Source organism: Myxocyprinus asiaticus, chromosome 35 (genome assembly GCF_019703515.2).
Source record: "Myxocyprinus asiaticus isolate MX2 ecotype Aquarium Trade chromosome 35, UBuf_Myxa_2, whole genome shotgun sequence".
Taxonomy (NCBI): Eukaryota; Metazoa; Chordata; class Actinopteri; order Cypriniformes; family Catostomidae; genus Myxocyprinus; species Myxocyprinus asiaticus.
Genome location: NC_059378.1, coordinates 3,103,713 through 3,129,422, shown reverse-complemented (window position 1 = coordinate 3,129,422; position 25,710 = coordinate 3,103,713). Strand labels below are relative to the sequence as shown.

At 37.4% G+C, this 25,710-nt stretch overlaps 1 protein-coding gene across 1 annotated transcript in view; it reads left to right on the top strand.

Moving 5' to 3' along the window:
- The window catches only part of cacna1ab (calcium channel, voltage-dependent, P/Q type, alpha 1A subunit, b), a 200,073-nt gene that overhangs the window by 102,256 nt on the left and 72,107 nt on the right, over positions 1-25,710 (top strand). The window contains exons 24-29 of the mRNA XM_051672247.1: positions 2,580-2,639; positions 2,715-2,821; positions 20,463-20,562; positions 20,660-20,820; positions 24,947-25,087; positions 25,227-25,428. Coding sequence (XP_051528207.1) covers positions 2,580-2,639; positions 2,715-2,821; positions 20,463-20,562; positions 20,660-20,820; positions 24,947-25,087; positions 25,227-25,428 — 771 coding nt within the window. The remainder of the gene's footprint in view (positions 1-2,579; positions 2,640-2,714; positions 2,822-20,462; positions 20,563-20,659; positions 20,821-24,946; positions 25,088-25,226; positions 25,429-25,710) is intronic.

Sequence of the window (25,710 nt, the reverse complement as noted above, 5' to 3'; positions counted from 1 at the left end):
TAATTTGACTGCCTCAAATTAAATGCAAAGCAATCAGAGCAAATCAGAAGATAAGTGACACGCTCCATCAAAATGGGGAGTTTTTTAGAAACAAATTGAAATTTGGTCAAAACAATTATTTTAGCTAAGTCTTCAAATTATGTCAGTGTGATCATGAAATTGTTATTATAAATGTTTTTTTGTTGTTGTTGTTTTACGATGTGTCAAATCACTGCAGCTGCTTTTAATTCCAACAGGAGTGCTGCATATAGCGTCTCTCTTCTGATCAGCCCTCCTCATTTACCTCTCAGATATTAGAAGAACACCTATATATCAATTTTACAGATTAATCAATATTATATAGATATAGTTAATAGAGGTACACCGATATATATCGATTTTACAGATTAATCGATATTATATAGATATAGATATTAGAGGTACACCGATATATCGATTTTACAGATTAATCGATATTATATAGATATAGATATTAGAGGTACACCGATATATCGATTTTACAGATTAATCAATATTATATAGATATAGTTATTAGAGGTACACCGATATATCGATTTTACAGATTAATCAATATTATATCGATATAGTTATTAGAGGTACACCGATGTATCGATTTTACAGGTTAATCGATATTATATAGATATTATACCACATAACTGGTAATTAGAAGGTTGCTGGTTCAATCCCCACAGCCATCACCATTGTGTCCTTGAGCAAGGCACTTAACTCCAGGTTGCTCCAGGGGGATTGTCCCTGTAATAAGTGCACTGTAAGTCGCTTTGGATAAAAGCGTCTGCCAAATGCATAAATGTATGCAAATGTAGATATTAGAGGTACACCGATATATCGGTTTTACCGATTAATCGATATTATATAGATATAGATATTAGAGGTACACCAATATATCGATTTTAACGATTAATCAATATTATATAGATATAGATATTAGAGGTACACCAATGTATCGGTTTTACCGATTAATCGATATTATATAGATATTAGAGGTACACCGATATATCGGTTTTACCGATTAATCGATATTATGTATTTTTTGATATTAGAGGTACACCAATATATCGGTTTTAACGATTAATCAATATTATATAGATATAGATATTAGAGGTACACCAATGTATCAGTTTTACCGATTAATCGATATTATATAGATATAGATATTAGAGGTACACTGATATCTATATTATATAGATATAGATTTTAGAGGAACAACGATTTATCAGTTTTATGATTAATCGATATTTTATATATATATATATATAGATAGATAGATAGATAGATAGATATTAAAAGTATGCCATATTTAATGGTTTTACAGATTAATCGATATTGTATAGATATAGATATTAGATGTATACCAATACCAATATATCTTTTTTAATGGATTTACAGATTAAACATTTATTACATTTTTGAACTATTGGTTATCGGCAAATATCTATGCCGATAGATTTTTTTATTTATTATTATTCCTCAGTGTTTCTCTGTGGCTAGCGCTATTTTGATTAGATAATCAAGTAATCTAAATTGAAGCGAGTGCATGCAAAGTAAAATGAGACTATATGAAAACATGCCCCGTCAGCACATACATTGTGTCAGTCACAAAATTTCATATTTTGTGAATAATAATGAACTTTATTCCCCATTAAACCTCATCTGGTGAAATATATATACAAAACTCTTCATCTGGTGAATATATAAATAAAAAATATAAAAAGCTTCAATTGGTAAATACTTAAATATAGAGCACTGAAATAAAGCCAAGTCTCCGTAATTTCAAAATAAGAGTCCCCGGCGTGTTTCAGGCTTGTTTACATTTAAAAGTCTCACATTATGCACCAAACCAAACTGGTATTTTATTAATTTTGGACTCTTGTAGCCTTTACATCTGTGCCTGTCATAGTAATGAAAAACTATTTTTTAAAAACATTATTTAAATCGAATTTAAAAACTATCGGCCGATTAATCGGTTATCTGCCTTTTCCATCACCTTAGTTATCAGTATCTTCAAAATCCACTATCGGTTGACCTCTAATAGATATGTTATATTAATATGCACATATATGTATCACTCAACATGCAAGAGCAGTGTCCTGCATTATATTTTTTTATAATTTAATGGATGCTTGAATAAATCTTCCAGTTCTGTCAAATAATGTCTGAAAATTGTTTAGAATCTTTAAAGTCTGTTTCCTCAAAAACAAGGTTTTCTGACAGGAGTCATTTAAAAGATATACCTCAACGACCGTTTGGAATAGAAACATAAAAATTATCTCAAAGTGTAATTCTGGGTCAATGTGACTCAGAATGATGGAGCAGGTCACATACTTAGTGTTTAATGTACATTTATGAGGAGCAGAATTATGGACCAATTAGATGTCATAGTGGGCGGGGCTTCCCAGCATAAACCAAGCAATGGCCAGAATCTTAGTTAGCACAGAAACTCAGATTAACATCATGTCATACCTGGTTAGGAGGTAATTACTTCTAACCAGGTATGACATGTTTTGCTCTTATGTAGGCCATGCATTTCTGATTCCTTTGCTTTGCTTTTCTTTTTTTAGGTTTTACGTTACTTTGACTATGTCTTCACCGGTGTGTTCACCTTCGAGATGCTTATCAAGGTAAAGTGTGCATGACATGACTTGTTCATGTTTTATGTTTTAGTGTGTGTGTGTAACATTTACTTTGTGTTTCAGATGGTGGTGTTAGGCTTGGTTTTGCACGAGGGCTCATATTTTCGTGACCTTTGGAACTTTCTGGACTTTGTAGTGGTTAGTGGTGCCCTGGTAGCCTTTGCCTTTACGTAAGTGCCCTTTACCCCACCATCGCCTGCCCCACAGTGCTGCCTGCTGCCCCTTCTGTCTTCTTTTCTATCACTCTGCTGTTTTACTGCCACCATGGAGCCATGCCAATACTCTCTACCCTTCTTTTGGTCACTAGCTCTTCCTCTTTTCTCTTTCCTCTGTCAGTTTACATTCTGTCAACTCACTCAATCAGCCACACAGATAAAGGCCTGTCTCTCTTAACACACACTCATGCTCTCACAAACACACTCACTGAACAGGAGCACTCGTTTTCTGTGTTGAGAAAACAGACCAGTCTGTCTGTCTCTCTTCTCTCTCTGGCCAATCAGCTCTTCTAGATTCCTTCCCATGCCCCACCCCTTTTTCTTTCCCATCCAACCAATATTCCCATCCAGCCATTAGCTCTACGTGATACTCTGTCCAACCCTTCTGTTTATACATCTTTCCTCTTTCATTCATTTCTCATCTCACACTCCGCCCTACTCATTTTCCTCTTTGCCCTTTTCGGTTTCACTCTAAATTCTGTCAGTCCATGAACGCTTTTATCAAAGCTCATGATTCAGTAGAACAACTCCGGTCAAAACGAACATTCTGACGTCTGTAATCAGAAGTAAGAGATTTCAATATGAACACAAAATATTTTTCATCAAATTCTTCCAAGCCCGAATGATCTGGGTCAGGGGTTTTCAAACTTTTTGATGCAGAGGACCCCCAAATATGATGATTCCCTTGCGAGAAAATTGTTGTTTGAGAAATTAAATAATTGCCTCTTGTATTGTCTAGGACTGTGCAATATAGATAAGAAATCAGTTGCAATTTAAAATTCAATTTTGGCAAATGTTTTTCCTTATTCACAGTTTTACGTTCAAAAATGTCAGTTTTGGAAAACACATTTCAGCGTCAGTTAATTCTTTATGCCTTTTTGTTTTTCTTTATTCTTTATTCACACTCCTGGTTTCTGTTCTGTTCCTTTTCTGCACACTGCATTATGATTAGCCAAATCTCGTCAGTTTGAAAAATATTTGTGCACCAATCAAAATAGCGAATAAAAAATCACAGATTTCTGAGTAAAAAAAAAATTGCTGCAGTTTAGAAATTGCACATGCTCATATCGTAATTTTAATGTGATTGCAATTAGTTGTGCAGCCCTGGTATTGTCATTGTACTAAAGACAAAAAAAATATTAAAATATATCTTGAATATCTGGAAAATATTTACTTTATATTAAGTTAAAATGTTTTTAAGTAAAGCGTTTTTTTTTCTACTGTTACAAATATAAACCTGTCAAGTACCATTTTATTTTATTTTAATTTAATTTTAATTTTATTTTATTATTTTATCTTATTTAATTTAATTTAATTGTAATTTATTTAATTTAATTTAATTTAATTTAATTTAATTTAATTTAATTTTATTTTATTTTATTTTATTTTATTTTATTTTTACATTGAATTTTTCCCCTGGACCTCCAAGCACGTCCTTACGGCCCCCCAGTTTTAAAACCCCTGATCTGGGCTATGCTATATACATTCATTTAGTATTCACTCACTGTATTGTGTTTCATTTCTTTCTATTTTAATTTCTCCTAAGTAATTTAAGGAGAAATATCTGAAGTTTTATACTTTCATGAAATGTAATAAATACTCTGTTAAAGCCCATAGTATATGACAGTACTGACGCGAACGCTTAGTGTCTGTGTACAGTCGAACACTAGCCTTTCAAATTATACTACATTTGACTGTGCGCGCATACACAGGTGGCTGGTGATTGCTATGAGAGACTGGTCTATTTCTCTTCAGGGGTTTTAGACCCAGAAAAATAGAGTTATACAAATGCAGGTATTTCCTGACCTCTTCACAAAAACGTTCTTGAAGTACACATCCACTGTTGTAGTTTCTGCCTTCATCTCCTGTTGCTTTCCAGTGATTACATCTTCATCTAGTACTTCTTCATGACAGCAATGGCTCAATTGTGAGTGTTGCAACCTTGTGGACCCACTAAATAGTGCAAATAATTCCAGGCACAGACGAATGCATGCTCAATATGCGCGGTTCGAAAAATGAAGCTGCACACGTTCAGTGCCTGAGCACTCTAATGATGGCGAAATATTCGTCATGCGTCCTGCTCTCAGACGCCTAGCATTCGCATCTGTCCAAAGTATACTTTGGGCTTAAGTCACCTGCACCATGAAATGTTGCTCTGGGTTGACTAGATGGTAAAAATCAGGGAAGAGACAATACTGTAGGAAAGTCCTCTGTGACTGCTAATCTTCATCCACGTTTGTTTTGTTGGAGTGTCATGGCCGTTTTTCCATCTATTCACCATAACCCTGTCCCCTCACACTTTTCCCCCTGCTGAAAAGGGTATTATTGAGCCCTTCGGGGCCCTGTGGGGGTGAGGGGTCTCCAGGCACCTGTAGCCCTTTAGTGCCCAGGCGGTTTCCATGTCTGGATCAGCGAGAGCTCGTCTTGCCACAGGTACTCTGGTTTCTTTCCTTTGCACGGCCTGAGGGACCCGCAGCCTGGGGGTGTAAAGAGACTGAAAGCTAAACCCCAGAGTGAGGGCAGATCAGCTAGTGTCTTAGGAGAATGAGTGAACACTGCTGATGTGGAATGATTTTTACTCGTTTAGTCTTTTGATTAGGCTTTTAAGTGTGTTTTGTGCATGAGTGTTCGAGTATGTGTACAACCTCCTCAGTCCCATAGGCCAGAGTACTGTTTTACATACTGATTTATGTGAATACATGAAATAAGTTTTATGGTGGATGTGTTCGGGTTTAATGCAGTAATGTTGCACATGTATGAATTGTGTCACAAGTTGCATATCAATTTAGCAGTTTCCTTTAGACTTTAATGACTGTGAACGTTTTTAAGCATGTGGAGTTTTTAAGACATCACTTTAGTCTTTGTGGCATTAAAAGTGTCTGCTCTGTCGCTTAAAATGTATAACAGTGATATCATCATGTCTTAAGAAATGAAATGTCATTAAATGGTATTAGTGTCTGTCAAAGGAATTATTTTTAATTTTTTTTCCTTTTTCTCCCAATTTGGAATGCCCAATTGCCACTACATAGTAGGTCCTCGTGCTGGCGCGGTTACTCACCTCAATCCGGGTGGCAGAGGACAAGTCTCAGTTGCCTCCGCTTCTGAGACCGTCAATCCGTGCATCTTATCACGTGGCTCGTTTTGCATGACACCGCAGAGACTCACAGCATGTGGAGGCTCATGCTACTCTCCACGATCCACGCACAACTTACCACGCGCCCCACTGAGAGCGAGAACCACTAATCGCAACCACGAGGAGGTTACCCCATGTGACTCTACCCTCCCTAGCAACACGGGCCAATTTGGTTGCTTAGGAGACCTGGCTGGAGTCACTCAGCACACCCTGGATTCGAACTCGTGACTCCAGGGGTGGTAGTCAGCGTCAGTACTCGCTGAGCTACCCAGACCCCCCGACTTTTGCTTTACTTAAAAGAAAATAAGGGATGAGTCAAAATAATTTTTATGATAATAAACATTATGCCACAAATGCTGTCGATTGAGCTTAACTTGTATTGAACCCGGAATATAATTTCTTTCATTATATTTTCGAACTTCTTATCCCTGGTGATAAGACCTGTTGTAGAGGTTGATCAATACTGGATTTTGCCGATAGCGATAACTAAGGTGGTAGAAAACACAGATTACCAATTATTTGGGTGTTTTTTTTTTTATAACATCCTGTATAAATAATTGTGCATTATAATTGGCTTTGTTAGCTCTACTTGTATGTATTTACCAAATTAAGCTATATATAATAAATAAATTAGATGAATGTGTGTATAATAATAATATAAATAATAAAATAATAATGTATAAAGCACCGTCCATGGGGAAAACTATCGACAAAGTAAAGTTGATTTTTGCAGATTTTTAACCGAAAGTTCAGACTGATTAATCGATTAATCGGTCGACATCTAGATTTTTGGGCTGTTGGTATGCTTTTGTCCCTTCCAGGTTTTTTAACTAGCTAAACCAGCACGATTTAAAAAAAGTCCACCACTTAATTAGTATTTTCAGCAGGGATGGCATGTTTTTACCCTCAGGCTTGTTTATTCACACTTAATAACAAATTATCATGTCTAAATAAAGAGTCTAAATAGCAACCACACCAAGACTCCGTTTGTCAGAAAATGTCATGTGGACTGTTGTTTTATTATTGTTAACACTTTAATATCCAAGCTTCTCAATCGCAGCATTCTTAAGTAACAAGAAATGCAAATCAGGAAGACTGAGGAAGGTGGGCACGATTACTTACATGAGTCAAACTATCAGCATACATACACAGCACTGATCTGCCTCATATATATGCATTTAATCTGTAAATCTATTCATTTAGGAGACACTTTTCTCCATAGCCGAATAACAAGCAGAAGCTATTTAACCGAGTGCACTACTGTACCAAATTTAAGTTCAGTTACTTAAATAGTGACAAGATAAGGCTCATGGTATACTGATATGAATGACTATGTTTTGAATGCCTTTAGTGAAACCTATCAGACTGTATGACACATACACATGGGCCGATAGGTTTCAGTCCTGCTTTGAGTTAAAAATCACTCCACACGCAATGCCCAATTTTTTATCCCTCTCCCCTGACCCTAATCTAAAAGAACCCTTCCATGCCCTGTCTTGTTTCCTGTGTCTCTTTCTGTCTCTCATGCCTCAAAACAACCCTTACCTATCCAATCCTCTTCTCCTCTTCCTCCATCAACACTAGGCTGCTTGGACAGACTCCAGCTGTCAAGCTATTTATCATTCGGGCTTCCATTTGTTGAGTCTGACAAAGTGAGTTAAAAAGTGAGACCTCAAGAGATGTGGAGAGATAGAGAGAACATGAGATAGAAGGTTATGGTAACAAAGTGCAATAGTGACCGCAAACGTTTTCAGCCGCCTTGGTTCTGGAAGTATTTTTCCCATTCATTTTCTTCAAAACTATTCTTCAATAAAGAGTTCTAACCAGCTCAGAGGTGAATTACAACATGACAAGGTTCAAAACTGTGTACTTAAAGGTCCACTCAGTAAGTTTTTGCTTATTTGATAGTTTTACACATAAATACATGAACAGTATTTTTTGGAAATATGATGCCAATTATGTACATCTTAGATTAGATGTCAGTAAGCTAATAAAAGCTGTTAAATTTTATATCGAGCGGGTCGCCTCCTCATGGGCACAGCCATGTTGACAACACGTGACAGCCAGTGTCAAACAACTGACCTAGTTACTACCACTAATCATGACAATAATAATAACATGTTTACTTCATATAGCACTTTCAGCCAATATGCAACACAATATACTTACTACAGACAACTATGGAGCCCAAGTGAACAGTATAATCCAGAGTGATGGTATTGATAAACAGGAGTGTGATCCATCAGACTGTCCGAACAGAATGACTGTAAGTTGAAAGATAAAATGTCCAAACAAGAGGTCCCTGGTTGAGTGATAAAACTGCTATGACCTCTCATGGTGCAGATCACGGATAAATGGCACGACATCAAGTGCGAGCACACGGCGGTCACAGCTTCGGTGTGAAGTGGCAGCACTTAGTAAACAAACTTCCAATATCCAGGACGATGGGTGTCAGTATAGAGTCCAAAATCACAAGTATTCAGGGACAGACTGGACGAGTAAGAGCAAGCTAAAAACTTACTGAGTGCACCTTATGAAGGAATGAACTACAATCCCATGAATCATTGCGAATGATGTAATCAAATCAGAAACAACAGCACAATATAAAACTATTGACTTGTACTCACTGATTAAAAGTATATACTGTAAACAATATTTTCAAGTTTATTGTAAAATATTCAAATATATACAAATTTGTGCTGTCAGTCGAATAAATTTTTTAATCGTGATTAATCGCATAATTTTTTTTGTAGATAATCGTGATTAATCACAGATTTTGAAAGTGCTGAAATTTGACACTATATATATTATTTTCTTGTCAAAATGCATTTATTTCCATCTTAGGAAAGAAAACAAAACAATATGTAACAATATAATGCTTTATTTATTTATTTGTTATCCCCTTTTCTCCCCAATTTGGAATGCCCAATTCCCACTACTTAGTAGGTCCTCGTGGTGGTGTGGTTACTCACCTCAATCTGGGTGGTTGCCTCCGCTTCTGAGACCGTCAGTCCGTGCATTTTATCACGTGGCTCGTTGTGCATGACACCGCGGAGACTCACAGCATGTGGAGGCTCATGCTACTCTCCACGATCCACGCACAACTTACCACGCACCCCATTGAGAGCGAGAACCACTAATCGTGACCACGAGGAGGTTACCCCATGTGACTCTACCCTCCCTAGCAACCGGGCCAATTTGGTTGCTTAGGAGACCTGGCTGGAGTCACTCAGCACACCCTGGATTCGAACTCGCGACTCCAGGGGTGGTAGTCAGCGTCAATACTCGCTGAGCTACCCAGACCCCCCAATATAAGGCTTTATTAACATTTTCCAAACAAACCCTTCCACAGTATAAAGATAGAAATGCACTAAAATAGCACAAATTCAAGTAACATTAAACGTTTCCCAAAGCCTAAGTGGGAGTTTGACTAATTGAAAGAACTAGTCCCCATATAGGTTGCATATTCATTGCAATGGGCATTAAATCTCATAAACTCTCATCCTCCACAAAATCTGCCGGTAGACTGTGGCTATCCACTTTCTTACAGCAATCATGAAGCTGCGATCATGATTTGTGTGTCGCTTTGAACACACCATGAAAAGCGCTTGCAGACAAAAATGTCTCATTCTGTGTTTTGGTGATCGTTAAGATTTTGTGTGCTTCTGTGGTAATTAAAACGTGCCTTACATAGGCTGAAAAATATTTGATTTCTATCACAAATCACATCTGGGCTTGTTTTGTATATCAAATAGCATTAAGAGCTCCTTTCTCCATCATTTTATCACTGACAGTGCTGTCAAAGATTAATTTACTCAGATAACAATCTCCGTGGCTCTAGTATAGGAGAGAGCATAACAGGCAACTAGTGTGTTACGACTGTACTACCGATAGAATGACTATGGGACTGCTGCGTTATGCTATTTTATGATAAGCTTGTAGGCTCTCCTTGGTAGAAGGGCTCTGGCGCTGTTGTGTGTCTGTTTGTGGCTTGTGCATCATTGTAATGATTTTGGGCGGACACATTACAAAGGTTCCGCCCCTCACACCAGTATTTATGCTGTATTAACGGTAAATGCGTTAATCGTGATTAAGAAACATGAATGCATTAACATTTTTTTATTAATTGCATGTATTAACTCGTTCATTCTGACAGCTCTAATACAAATATATAAGTAGTTGGTAGTCATTGCTGAGCGCTTTTGACGTGATTCACGCTACCATGCTATGGGAATGGGTAGTGTAGTTCTTAACTGGGAATTTGGCAATTAAACACAAAAAACACGGTAACAGTTTACAAAAAGGTTGTATTCATTAGCATTAGTTAGTGCATTAGGTATCATGAACTAACAATGAGCAATGATTTTTTTACTGCATTTATTATTCTTGGTTAATGCAAATTTGATTAACCAAATTAATCAAAATACTATGATTCATTGTTTGTTCATGTTAGTTCAAAATGCATTAACTAACAATAACATGTATGTAACATGTTATGTTAACTATTCATGTCAAAACATATTAGTATATGTAGAAATGAACACTAATCAAGATTAATAAATGCTGTTAAGCTATTGTTCATTGTTAGTTCATGTTTACTAATGTTGTTAACTAATGTAAATGAACCTGTAAACTGTTTGTACGCTGAACAACTTTAGTGCTCATGGTAGGTCTGTCTTGAAAGGTTTATAATAGGGCTGTCAATCAATTCAAATTTATTCAAATGAATTACATTATATGCCGATAATTTAATCAAATTATTCACATTTAATCGCATATTTAAATATTTGCTGAGAAAGGCCCTCAAATAACAATAATTCAGTATATTATGATAAAATAATTATAAATAGTCATAGTTAAATAATTATGAATATAGTATATTATAAATATAATAATTCAGATAATTAAAATACATTATATTATTGTGGCAGACGAGTAAAGCATTGATCAGACAATACAAAAAGTAGCTATAGAAGGAAATAAAAAATGTATTTCCATTTTATTTAACAGAAACCTATCATTGGCCTACAGTCCATAGTAATCCATTTTGCGATTTAATTTGTCAAACTGTCCCAGATAGATTTACTGTAAATAAATCTATCATTATAAGGGTTTTTTAAGGACACGCTAATGTACACATGCGTCAGACAGATGCTTTTGGAGCGTCTGACTTTGGATTGGTCACTTCATAAACACGGTGTTTTAGGTCACTGTTTTAAGTTAAACGTACTTTTAAACTTACAAAAACACATCTTGAGATCCCTGCATGCGGAATTGCCTTCCGTCCAGCTGTGTTTGAATGCAAGAACATGTTCTCATCTTGTGCTGTCACTAGTGTCAAGCCTGAGTGTGGTTTGTTGTCAATACAGCTGGAGTTTAGCTTACTGTCCCCTGCTGAAAACAGGTGGTACTTCAATCTTGAAATACTCAATTACTACACAATTAATTGGGTTAATTTGTTTAATACTTCATATTTTATATAATTAATTGCACTGAATTAACTTGTAAAATCGACAGCACTAGTTTATATGTTATCATTAAAAATCAGTTTCTCTAAGGAGAAAATTATTGTCATTTTTACTTTCGGAACCAGGCTTTTGCATTCTGTAAAGAAGAAAAGAACTCCAGGTTGCCAGTTGCTTCTCATATATTGGTGTTGTTGACTTACACTCATCCTCTAGCCTTCATTTGTTGTTGTCTCATTCTCTCTCTCTCTCTCTCACACACACACACACACACACACACACACTCACATACATTTCACAGAAATGAAAGGTGAAGTCTGATTCTCTCATCTAGCTAATGCATTCTGAGTGGATGTGCTCATTGATATAGGCATGGTCACGTGGCACACAAGCATCTCCGATTACCCTGAATACCTTGGTTTGGTGGAGGAGAGGCTTGCCAGTGTCTTATCATCTCACGTCATAAGTGCAAAACGACTCAAATGATTACGTTTTTGGCACCTTCATACTTGGCATAAAAAATGAAGTTAGAAAAATAACTGAGAAGCATGTGTGACACCAGATAAGTGCTGTAGGGTTGTTCGTGCTGCTTATGCAAAGAAATACTGTGACACACTTCCATCTTCAAGCGACTGCAGTGTGGTGGCCATTTTGGCTCCACTGCAATCTGTTATGCATTCCACCTACATTCAGGCTCAACGTAAAGTGTGCTGAGACAGAACTAAGGTGGCGAGAATCTCCCCGAGACTTGGCATGATAGTGGAAGGATTCTCTCCTACTGCGTAGGGTTGTTCCTAATCCATAAGGGTGACAAGTTTGAAGCCTCAGTTATTGATTGGGGACAGGCCCAGAGTAGAGACATCAGCTGCCAAATACCTGGCAGGGGTTAGTGTATCTGAGTCAGCACCCAGATGTGTGTGCTTGTGTGTATGTGTGTTTGTGTAAAAAATCAGAAATTGCAAAACAGACTTTGATTTTAATTCCTGTTAACTTTGTAGTAACGCTGTTCCTTCAAGGTCAAAATTTGCATTTACATTCAGATTTAGAAAATTATAGCTATAAATAAGCAACAAATAGATCAGTTTTATAGTTGAAAGATCCGGGGCAGGTTGCACCAGGCATGTTATAGCATAAATGAGCACTAAATTACAGTTTACGCACTACTAAATATTTAGTGCATTTACTGCAGTGCATTATTTAACATAATGTTGGTGAAATGTAACTTCATGTATAAACTAAATCGGCCCCCGAGCAGCAGTAATGGCTGGAATAAATAGTAATCTGATTTGATGGCATCAATGTGCTCGTGTTTTGCCTTACAGACTTTAAAACTTTACACATATATGAAGATGTCAGCATTTACATGCGTTTACAATAATGAGATTGAACATTATGTAAAAAAATAGGGCTGTCAATTGATTGAAAATTTTAATCAAATTAACTGCATGGTGTGCAATTATCGCAATTATATATATATATATAGAGGAATTTTTTATTTTTATTTTTATCCCCTTTTTTCCCAGTTTGGAATGCCCAATTCCCACTACTTAGTAGGTCCTCGTGGTGGCGCGGTTACTCACCTCAATCCGGGTGGCGGAGGACAAGTCTCAGTTGCCTCCACTTCTGAGACAGTCAATCCGCACATCTTACCACGTGACTCGTTGTGCATGACACCGCGGAGACTCACAGCATGTGGAGGCTCATGCTACTCTCCGCGATCCACGCCCCTCTTACCACACGCCCCATTGAGAGCGAGAACCACTAATCGCAACCACGAGGAGGTTACACCATGTGACTCTACCCTCCCTAGCAACCGGGCCAATTTGGTTGCTTAGGAGACCTGGCTGGAGTCACTCAGCACACCCTGGATTCGAACTCATGACTCCAGGGGTGACAGTCAGCATCAATACTCGCTGAGATACCCAGGCCCCTAATATTGAGGAGGAGTTTCTTGCAGGACTATGTAGAGGTTTGTTAAAAACCTGTGCAAAGCCTTGGCCAATAAACCTTATTTTTATTTAATTTTTTCGTTGTTGTTGTTTTTACATAGTACTTTTGATAAAGTAGCACTTAAATATTAGAGGTGGACTTCAGTTCATTATAAGGTTTTAACTTTGTAATGTTTTGTGTTAAAAATGTGTATGAAATTTCAAACTGCTTTTATCATTATTATAAATCATGACATCATATAAATAGATAGAATATGAAACTTGTACATTTTTAAAATGCTAAAATGTGATTGAAATGATTTAACGTGAAATATGAAATTAAATACACACTCTCACATACTATAGCGCGTGAAGTCATACGAATACTATATATATGTGAAGATGCCCCCTTCCCGGTTTGCTTAATATCTTTTTCAGTTGCATACATATCGTCAAAAAACTGGCGAGTAAAATCTAACATTTACTAGCCAATGGCGATTCATTCTACAACATGTCCGTAGAGGGTTGATTTTGCAATAAAATAAATAAATATTGTTTGTATGCTTATAATCAACACACTTTAAATCAGTAGTTTTATATATTTCCATAGTTTTTAATTTAATCGCGTCATTCGCAATGCTTCATGGGATTGTAGTTCATTCCTTCATTAAAGATGTTAAGTACACAGTCTTGTACCTTTGTCTTTTTGACTGATTATCAATTACTTTTTGCTTTAAATAAAAGTTTGTGATGATGTGATTCACCTCGGAGTTGGTTGGTTTGGTTCATGTCTTACAACTCTTTTATGAAGAATTTTATGAAATCCCTATGAAAGAAATGAATGGGAAAAATACATCCAGAACCAAGATGGCTGAAAAACCTTTTAAGAAGGTTTTCTGCATTATTAAGACTAATTATAGCTGTTTTAAAAACAGCTATAATTTATTTAGGCCTAATTTTGTTTGACCTTATAAAGAGACTTGGTCTGTATTTCCACATCGGTTTTCCACATCTGATGTCGTGTATTTAAAGAGGGCTGTTTTAATCATTTTCTGGAGTTTTTGTTTTGTTTTTGTTTGGTCCTTTTCTCTGTCTGTTTGTCTGTCTCATATTGATGTTTTTCCTCAGCCACTCCCAGTATCTTTTTCTGTCTCCTTCTCTTGTTTTCTGTGTGTATTTCTCTCTTCCACTGTCTGTCTCTGACCCTCTCTTATGTCTCCACCCTGGTGATCAACAGGAGCCTCTCTCGGTAAAGTTTCCCCTCCTTATTGTTGCACGGCTACCGTCCAGCTCACGCAATGGCTTCTCTCTCTTTCTTTCTTTTTTCCTCCCTACCATTCCTCCTCCTGCTCCCTTCCTCTTTGCTCATCTGCTCTCAATCTCTCCATTCCACCGCCTGTTGTTTTCTGCCTTGACTTACATTGGTTCTGACAGATCCTTCTGTGGACGTAAACTCCTGATCACACATAATGTCGAGTTCTTGCGCACTGCTTGATGTAGTCAACTCCTTCCTCTCTGAGCACAGTCGGGAGCGAGTAATTGATTATCGGTAACCTGGATCGTTGCCAATGCTCCGACTCAATCAATCTGCCATGAACTGGCCGGTCTTCAGCTGGGACTTGCCTGGAAGTCCATATGTTAAGACAGCCATCCTGGACGCTTGATTGAAGAGTTCACCTCTGTTTGTGTTTTGGTCCTTGTGTAAAGACCTAAAAGAATTCCTCTGCCACATTAACATGAATGAACCACGTCTTGGTTCGAAAAGGATGGAAGACTTGATGGCCAACACTGTGTCTACACTGGACGCGTGCGGTGCGTTGCAACAAAACTAGATCACGCCTTCAGTTGACGGACACCCAATCTTTTTTTCTGTCTCTCTGAAATTAATAGATTTTATTTACAAATATTTTTTTCTTCATCTTTTCTTTTTAATTCCCCATGCAAAGCCAGTTGTTTCTTCAACTTCAGGCACTTTTAGCACTGTGAAAGGCAAAGCAAGTTTATTTATATAGCACATTTCATACACAATGGCTATTCAAAGTGCTTTACATAAAAATGATAACGAAAATACAAGACAAAATAAATTTTAATACCAGTTACGAACAAGAAATAATAATAAAAAGTAATAAAATAAATTTGAAAAAGTAAAAATTATTAACCTTATGCGACCCTGTTGTATTTTGGCTTCGCTATACGCAACGCATAATTCAAATTCATTTAAACCGACTGAATACTGTTCACAAGACTCTACACTGTCATTTAAGTGTTAAACTTCTGCCGCACCGAGTCACGTTACACAACAACATGCCGCCGATTTCCGTGAAGTGCTCCTACGGACGCAGCGCCAACAAAAGTGCCTCTGGTAAGAAATCTCTAGGTTTTTTCATTGAAACTGTTTGGTTGTAAAGAGTAGAGACTCTACATTCGTTTGATATGCCGCTTTAAAAAATCTGTTCATTTTTCGCACATCAGCATGCTGATAAACATGATGTACACATATGTGGACACTGGCGTCACGTTTCCTCAAAAGTAGAAAAAAACAAGTTATTTTGAATAACTTTCAACTCTAACACATCTGTGGTTCATTTCACTTCATTTTAATATACATTTTGTTAGATTTCATTTTGTTATCACTGTACAATATGATTCTATTCATTAACATTAGTAAATGTATTCCTATTTATTTACTGTCCATTTTCACATTGAGAATCAATGGGTTCATGCAAAAGCTGAAAATGTTGCTTTCAGAGGCTTTATATGGAGTTAGGATGAAAATAAGGTGCATTTCAAACTGTTCTGAGACCAGTGCAGACAGACAGCACACTGGAAGTTAAGTCATTCCCTAAATAGGGAGCAAGGGAGCATCCTATAGCTCTCTATGCAGCTAAGTGCATTCAATCCAAACTTCCTATTTAAAGTTCAGTTTCAGGCTGCAGATGATGTTTGGATCACTCAACATGTTTGACAGACATGTGACAATGATAATCAGTACATAGATTCACAATTTATAATGTATCATTTTATTTTAAGATGGTTAGCAGTGATTGGATGATGATGGACATTACTTTAAAGCAGAATTAATTGTTAATTTCTGCTGATTGGTCTCAAACATGAATAACCAACACTCCTGGAAACATAATAAACAATTTGATGAACAAAATCTGACTTTCTATAGCTTGATATTACTTGCTCTTAATATACACTATATTGCCAAAAGTATTCGCTCACCCATCCAAATAATTGAATTCAGGTGTTCCAATCACTTCCATAGCCACAGGTGTATAAAATGAAGCACCTAGGCATGCAGACTGCTTCTACAAACATTTGTGAAAGAATGGGCCTCTCTCAGGAGCTCAGTGAATTCCAGCGTGGTACTGTGATAGGATGCCACCTGTGCAACAAGTCCAGTTGTGAAATTTCCTCGCTACTAAATATTCCACAGTCAACTGTCAGTGGTATTATAACAAAGTGGAAGCGATTGGGAATGACAGCAACTCAACCACGAAGTGGTAGGCCACGTAAAATGACAGAGCGGGGTCAGCGGATGCTGAGGCGCATAGTGCGCAGAGGTCGCCAACTTTCTGCAGAGTCAATCGCTACAGACCTCCAAAGTTCATGTGGCCTTCAGATTAGCTCAAGAACAGTGCGTAGAGAGCTTCATGGAATGGGTTTCCATGGCCGAACAGCTGCATCCAAGCCATACATCACCAAGTGCAATGCAAAGCGTCGGATGCAGTGGTGTAAAGCACGCCGCCACTGGACTCTAGAGCAGTGGAGATGCGTTCCCTGGAGTGACGAATCACGCTTCTCCATCTGGCAATCTGATGGACGAGTCTGGGTTTGGCGGTTGCCAGGAGAACGGTACTTGTCTGACTGCATTGTGCCAACTGTGAAGTTTGGTGGAGGAGGGATTATGGTGTGGGGTTGTTTTTCAGGAGCTGGGCTTGGCCCCTTAGTTCCAGTGAAAGGAACTCTGAATGCTTCAGCATACCAAGAGATTTTGGACAATTCCATGCTCCCAACTTTGTGGGAACAGTTTGGGGATGGCCCCTTCCTGTTCCAACATGACTGCACACCAATGCACAAAGCAAGGTCCATAAAGACATGGATGAGCGAGTTTGGTGTGGAAGAACTTGACTGGCCTGCACAGAGTCCTGACCTCAACCCGATAGAGCACCTTTGGGATGAATTTGAGCGAAGACTGTGAGCCAGGCCTTCTCGTCCAACATCAGTGTCTGACCTCACAAATGCGCTTCTGGAAGAATGGTCAAAAATTCCCATAAACACACTCCTAAACCTTGTGGAAAGCCTTCCCAGAAGTGTTGAAGCTGTTATAGCTGCAAAGGGTGGGCTGACGTCATATTAAACCCTATGGATTAAGAATGGGATGTCACTTAAGTTCATACGCGTCTAAAGGCAGGTGAGCGAATACTTTTGGCAATATAGTGATATATATATATATATATATATATATATATATATATATATATATATATATATATATATATATTGCATGTTTATTAGGTGCTACTAGTTACAAGTCAAAAAGGAAAATGTAAAATGCACACAGCAGTCATGCAGGGGTCTCAGGAGGTTAAAATGAATAAAAAGAATACAGAAATTAAATGATGTAGTACAATCAGGAAGTGCAAAGTAAAGTCTTGTTAAAACATTTTTCACACTCTTACTAGTTCATTTTATTTGTCTACTAACAATTTCCAACCATTTATGTGCATGAATCAGTGGAGATTTCCACCACAGTGTAATTTCCTGCACATCTCAAATTCTGTATTGTGATTAATTGAATTGTGTGGTGGAAATTACATTTTTAACATTTTTGAAGTACAATTTGTCTTGGTAAGGCTAATGTCATAGCTAACATTTTATGTATCCTAAATACACACAATTACATAAAATTTTTGCATAATTTGGTTAAATTACAGCTTAATTTTCACACAACGTGTTGAAATGGCTTATGTTTATTTCAATCTTTGTTAAGATGATTTGAAATGTACCAAAAATAAATGATGAAGCCTTGGTTAAAAAGTTTCTAAATCCGTTTGAATGAGACCTTCGTATAATGTCCCTGGGACATGAAAGTGCCCAAAGCTGAAGAAACACCCACCTATGGATTTCATTTGGAAATAAAGTTGGATTTTATTTTAATTTACTAAAGAGTAGCCTCCAGCTTACAGCTGATTGGTCCATTTAGTGAACATTCTGAGATGACAGCTTTGATTCTTTTAAGCCAAGCGTACACTACACGACTTGCATTCGGCGTCCTGCGACTCATAGTCTTGCTTTTCGTCATGCGTGCGGGTGTGCAGCGCACAATACAGGACTGTAGTGTATCAACTACATGACCATTCGTCCCCAGCTGAGACCATCTGTACACTGGTATTAAGATGTGTTTTGGGTGATTCGATCACAAATGTACAAGTGAGACATCACCGTTACACCTGGTCATCTCTTGTGTTCGGATTTCGAGGACAGAGTCTCTGATTTCATGAGGACATACATCAATTATTACAACTGTGTTTTACTAAACAATAATAATGCGCGAAAAAGTAAAAGACGAGAAAAAAAGTGCTAAATCCTGGTGCACAGTTTCTCTTCAGTTATTCGTAAACATGACATTTAGAACAGAATTCTGAGTTATTTTTGTGCAGTATCTGTAACTGAACTTCTAGTGAGCATGCTGCTCATTTCAGTGTCCCAATTGTGCATGTTCACGCTTTTTAAAATGTTCTGATCATACGCTTATTGCCCTTTAAATCCGCCCGTAACTGGTGAAAAAAACGGCCGTTTCAGCTGCCTTTAGCGTTGTACCGTTTCAACGGATCGCACAAAATGCATCTTAAAATTAAGATAATGAAATTCATTCAAAAACTCGCGCAGTTTATTCTTGATAACATGTCAACAAAATGAAAGAACAGCTCTCACGTTTTTGCACAAAAACAGCTGAAAATGATAAAAACAGCGAGTAGGGAGATGTCGGAGAAGTTCCATTTTATTTTCTAGTCTTCTGCTTCCTAATACCTTGCTTTCCTCTTGCGCGCTCTCTATATTTCATTGGAGGTCTCTCGCTCCTCTGGAGAGTGCGCACACCTGACGACGACAAGACATCTAGATATCATGCCGTTTTGAAAACTTTCGTAGCATCTGGGACTCGTCCCGGCCTGTCGCAGGAGTGCGCATACGACAAGACCGTTCATCGTGAGATCCGAGTCTTCTTGTCGCAGACCAATCGCCGACTCAAAATGTCGCCAACCTAGTGTACACTAGGCTTTAGTGCAGACAACCTTAAGCCATCGTAACACGTAAACAATCGCTTCTGGTGTAGACAATGTAGTGAAAACTTATTGAAAATGGCCACTATTTTTTGAAGATTTTCTTGTAAAAATCCAAATGTGTTTTGTTGGCAGAAAATAAGAAGTGTTTCTTTTTGTTTCCTTATCGGTTTGAATGCAATGAAATGTCCTTTGAACTTGTCTTTGTCTCCTGGTTTGAGCTTTATGAAGTTCTTCTAGGGACAAGATAAAGTTGGACTCAAGTCAGCAAGCCCTCTGCATCTCAATGAACCCCCAGTCATATTTCCTACAATTAACACAAACAGCCTCCCATCCCCAGACCTCCATTCCCCTGTCTGTTCTAACACAGCTAAACAAAACAAAACACAAAAAGAAAGAAAGAGGTTTGGCTGGACATTGCACCAAAAAAATGCCTGACCGTTTCGATACTTACTTGAATGTGTTACGCTTTTGGAATGCCCATAGAAGTTCACGAGCATCCTGAAACGTGTAATGGATGTAAATCTGAAATCTGTGAAGAATTGCTTGAAGAAAAACAACAAACTAACAAACATTCCACACCAAAGTAGTCTGAAATATAAATTCTTAATAAAATATTAATGTAGTATTTGCTGTTGCATGGTGATATCAAGGAGATCTTCTGCATTTAGAGCACAAAGGATGCTCTCATAGTGAAATGTCATGGAGAAAGAATTCCTCACTCTTTCTTTGTCACCACACAGCATGTTGATCTCTTGTTGTTTGGCCTCCAATCCACAGGGGGAGCAGTAAGGGGAAAGATATCAGCGTTATCAAGTCTCTGAGGGTCCTAAGGGTGCTACGGCCTCTCAAAACCATCAAACGTCTTCCCAAGCTAAAAGTACTGTCACACCCTCTCACAAGACTGCGAACACGTTTCCAACATCGTTTGTAGACAGTTGTATACGTTGCTAAATCCTGTTTTATCTCTCTTACAGGCTGTGTTTGACTGTGTAGTCAACTCTCTGAAGAACGTTTTGAACATCCTCATTGTCTACATGCTGTTCATGTTCATCTTTGCCGTGGTGGCCGTGCAGCTCTTTAAGGGACGATTCTTCTACTGCACCGATGAGTCCAAAGAGTTTGCCCGTGATTGCAGGTGAGGAGACCTGTGATACAGTAGATGATTGTTCTTTATTTTTAGATAAAATTTTTATTGATTCATCTATTAAACAAAGAACAGCAAAACATATACATACAGAATCAATATTTAACCCTCACTACCCCCCATATATATATATGCTAATCACACACATCCACTACACCTCTCTCTCCACTGTCCCTCCCCGAGAGTCCTCCGAAAAAGACAGATTTTTGCCCCATTTCTCCACAAACAGGTCTAAACTCCCCAGTCTTCTGGATGCCCCCTCCTCAAAAGCTGCCACTCTGGCCATCTCTGAACACCACTCCTGAAATGGGGCGTTCCAGCCGACTTCCAACTCATTAAAATAATCTGTCTGGCAATCATAATACTAGTTAGGACCCAGATTTTCACGTGCTTATTCTCCATATTAATGACCGCCCCATCTCCTAAAATATAGAGTCTGGGGCAAAATAAAATTTGAGAGCCTAATACCTTACACATAAAACTCTGAATCTTCAACCAAAATTCTTGGATCATAACAGATCCCCAAAAGACATGGGTTGTGTATCCATCTTCTGATTGACATCGCCAGCAGGTGGGTGTGTCTTTATGATCAAGCCTATGCAATCTAGAGGGAGGTCCAATTGACTCTATGTAAAATCTTAAATTGCATAAGGTGAACCCTTGACATTTTTTAGAATCCTAGCCCACACTCCCTCCTCCAATACCAAGTTTAAATCTTTCTCCCATAATCTCTTGAGAGAAGTTGAAGTTCCGTCCCCCAGACTCTGAATTAACAGGGAGTAATACACTGATGCCTCATGATCTTTTCCAAAAGCAGTAATCACCACACCCAGAATATCGCTTTAGGGGGTGATGTTTGTTCTTAACCTCTTCAATTCTGGGGCATTTTTGGGCTGCCACATGCAATTTTTCACACTCAAATTTAAAAGCTCACCATTCACACATACTGTGGACTAATTGCCAAAAATTGGTCTCATTTTTTCAGCACTCTAACACATTTTAGCCCTCACAGATGTGCTCGTCCATAGACATTCAGTCTAATTTTCAGTTCAAGCACCACCCTTGTTGTTTCATTGAATATCTCTGTGTGGACTAGAAGCTCATTCTAGGTGTCATTTGAATGCTGAGATCTTTTACAATTATGTATAACATTTTATCATCAATAGTTAATAAAATATATTTCAGATGATTTGTTTAGCGTGCTTTTCCTGCTGGACTGCATATTTTGTTCTGGACATCTAAGATGCAGACAAGTAAAAAATTGCTAATTTTTAGAGAACTGCCTAAGCTAAAAGCAGACATAAAGTTTTTAGCTATTTGGGGCTTACAGCAGCAGTGATCAGTGCAGAAAAGTGATGTTTGCATTTGATGTCGTACAAATATCATATTTCATTTTGTGATTCTTTTGAAAAACTTTGAAACTGTGGTATTAGGGCAACTTAATAAACTTTACAGTCGCATTCCTGAGAATGAGAGCTTTCATTAGATATATGATTTGTCTATTTAAGTGCTATTTGAAAGACTTTTATATTCATATTAGTATTTCTACCACATGACTTCTAGGTGGCGCTGATTTGTGACACGAATGTTTTCAGGCCTCATTTTGTTATTTTAAGTAACATAAATGCAGAAGTGATTGTTATCTATGAAAAGTTCAGATTCTAAGTTTTCAAACGATACCACATACAGTATGCCTACTTACGACTTCAGAGACTTGAACATTTTAAGCGTAATCTTTTTTCGCGACATAATGCCCACTTTTGGAGTTGAAGAGGTCAAAAAAATAGTTTACCCAAAAATGAGAATTCTGTCATTATTTACTCACCCTCATGTCATTCTAAACTAGGGCTGTCAACAGGGCTGAAAAACTAAATTAGAATTTTTCACTAAAATATAAACAAAAATAGAATAAAATTCTAATTATAAAGATACTATTTCAGGTAGGAGAAAAGGTAGCAAGACATCTGATTTTTAATTCAGCGTTGTCTCCTACATCCACAAGAGGTCGCAATGAATCAAACAGCACTGTGTTATAGCAATTATTTATTGCAAAGAACATATCTGGCTGTTATCCAAAATGTGCAAAATGAGAAAGTTAAAAGATTTAGCCCATTCATATTCTGAAATCTGAAGTAAAAAATAAAATGAGAAAAGAAATGCTTCATAATACCGCCATTACCACAGTGTTCTTTCCATAAATACAGCTGTATGAACGTACCTAATTCTTATGCAGCGAGATGCTGATAAGAGAGCAAGACACAATGGCCAAAGACTTCCATGCAAGGGACCGTTTTCCTCTCGAACGCGTATGCTAGACAGACGTCTTTGACCGTTGTGCTGTGTCTCGCTGTTTTGTTAGCATCAATTTAAAAGGAAATTCAACCTTTAAATGTGTCTTGAGACACCCGCATTCTGTTTTATTTGTTGCACTGCATCTGTTTAAGCCCAAGAATGCAGGATTGAATGGCCTGTAAGTCACCGTCAGTGCTTGGCACACATCCAAAATTCGAATAAACATTTTAGCATTCGAATGTGCATTTTTATCTTAAATTCGACGAATATTCGAATTCCATATTTTAATTTGACAGCCTTACTCTTAACCTAAGTGGAACACAAAAGGTGAATTTTCAGTGAGTCTTCACAGGGTTTATTAGCCATATAATGAATGTGAATACTGACTCCGGTCTGTCAAGCTTGAAAAATGACAAATAAACCCTTTAAAACCACTGTTAAAAAAACAGTTACATTTTCATACATTATTTTAGCCATATTTTTTGTCTTTTGACGAAAATGTCCTTAAAATGTTGTCAATATTTTATCATGTCAGTGGCATATAATTTTGATCAACAATTGCATATTTTAGTTGACGATAATGTGCAAAATGAAAAAACATGCATCAACTTTAACCAAATATATGCAAATTTTTTGGAAAATGTTGGCTAAAAACTACTTGATATTTAAACGTGCATAATAAATTTACATGTTTGAATTTGATAATTTAAAAGATTTAAAGATTATTATTAGGGCTGTCAATCGATTAAAATTTGTAATCAAATTAATTACATGGTGTGCCGATTAATTAACCGAATTAATCGCAATTAATCACATTTATAAATATTTGCTGAGAAAGCCCCTTTAAATAACAATAATTCAATATATAATGATGAAATAATTATAAAGTTATATTTAAATAATTACAAATAATATATATATATATATATAATTCTTATTATTATTAGAAAATTATATTCAGATAATAAAAATGTAATACATTATTATGGCAGAGGAGTTAAGGCTTGATAGGACAATACAAAAAGTGGCTTTAGAAGAAAAATGTATTGTTTATTTGCATATTATTGAGTATAAGCCAATCATTGGGCTACAGTTCACAGCAATCCATTTTGCAATTTAATTTGTCAATCAGTCTGAGATTTATTATGAGGGCTACACATTAAATAAGGTCGCGTCGGACACTTTTGGAGCGTCTCACTTTGGTTGTGTCACGTCATAAACATACCATTTTTAGGTCGCTTTGTCAAGTAAAACGTTTTTTAATACTTAGAAAATCATGTCTTGAGATCCCTAAGTTTGGAATTTGCGCTCCATCAAGCTGTGTTTTGAACACAAGAATGCGTCCTTGTGTTGTGCTGTCTGCTGGTACTGTTAATTTGTTCTCTGTATAAGCTGTGCGCTACACAGCTGAAGTTTCGCTTACTGCCCCCTGGTGAAAACAGGTGGTGCATCAATATTAAATTGCTCAGAAATCTTCCTTATTACAGTTGGGGGACATGATGAATTGCGTACATTTTTTTATGCGTTATTTTTAATATAATTAATCGCACTGAATTAACACGTTAAATCAACAGCCCTAATTATTATGTTTAATATGTAAGATTAAACAACATGAGAAAACTGTCCCGAAAACCTGAGCTCCTGAAATTATAGCATATAATGAATATACTGAGCTACTTTTTAGACGTTAATCTGTTGTGAATTCCTCACGTTTAGAATGTTTAGGATATTGCGTTACTGTTTTTAAGAAACAGTGTATTCACAACGCAACATACACAACCTCATTGTAAAGTGTTACCGCGTACTCTTTGTGTTTGTGTTTCAGGGGCGAATATTTGGTGTACGAGCGTGATAACGAGGTGAAGTCGCAGAAGCGGGAGTGGAAGAAGTACGATTTCCACTACGACAACGTGCTTTGGGCCCTGCTTACTCTCTTTACTGTGTCCACTGGAGAGGGCTGGCCGCAGTGAGTGAACACACACCCACAGCACATGCACACCTGGGATCTTTGGCAGCATAATGCTCAAAGATCAAGGCTGGTAATTCAAAGTTTGTAGGTGGTTGTTTGATCGCCTCTTCTCGTCCTCCCTCCTTTCCTCTTCCAGGGTGTTGAAACACTCGGTGGACTCTACATATGAGAACCAGGGCCCGAGCCCGGGGTACCGGATGGAAATGTCCATCTTTTACGTGGTGTACTTCGTTGTCTTCCCCTTCTTCTTCGTAAACATCTTCGTAGCTCTCATCATCATCACCTTCCAGGAGCAAGGAGACAAGATGATGGAGGACTACAGCCTTGAAAAGAATGAGGTATCTGAAAACGTGAAAGTATTGATTTATCTTTTGTTCAAAAGGGCTCAAAAATCAAAAATTAGTGAGTTGCCTACCTAGATTTCTCAAGCATGCTCCTGATGCAAATTCTCTGTAAGAACTGCAGGTAGCGAAATGATACTGCCTTCTAACATACCTCATTTTGGCCAAATTTAAGGCGACACAGCATGCATCCTTTGTGAATTAGACCAGAATATGTTGCGACAAGCTCATAAAATAATGTCCATTTGCAAATAATGTTTTTGCAACAAACATGCCACA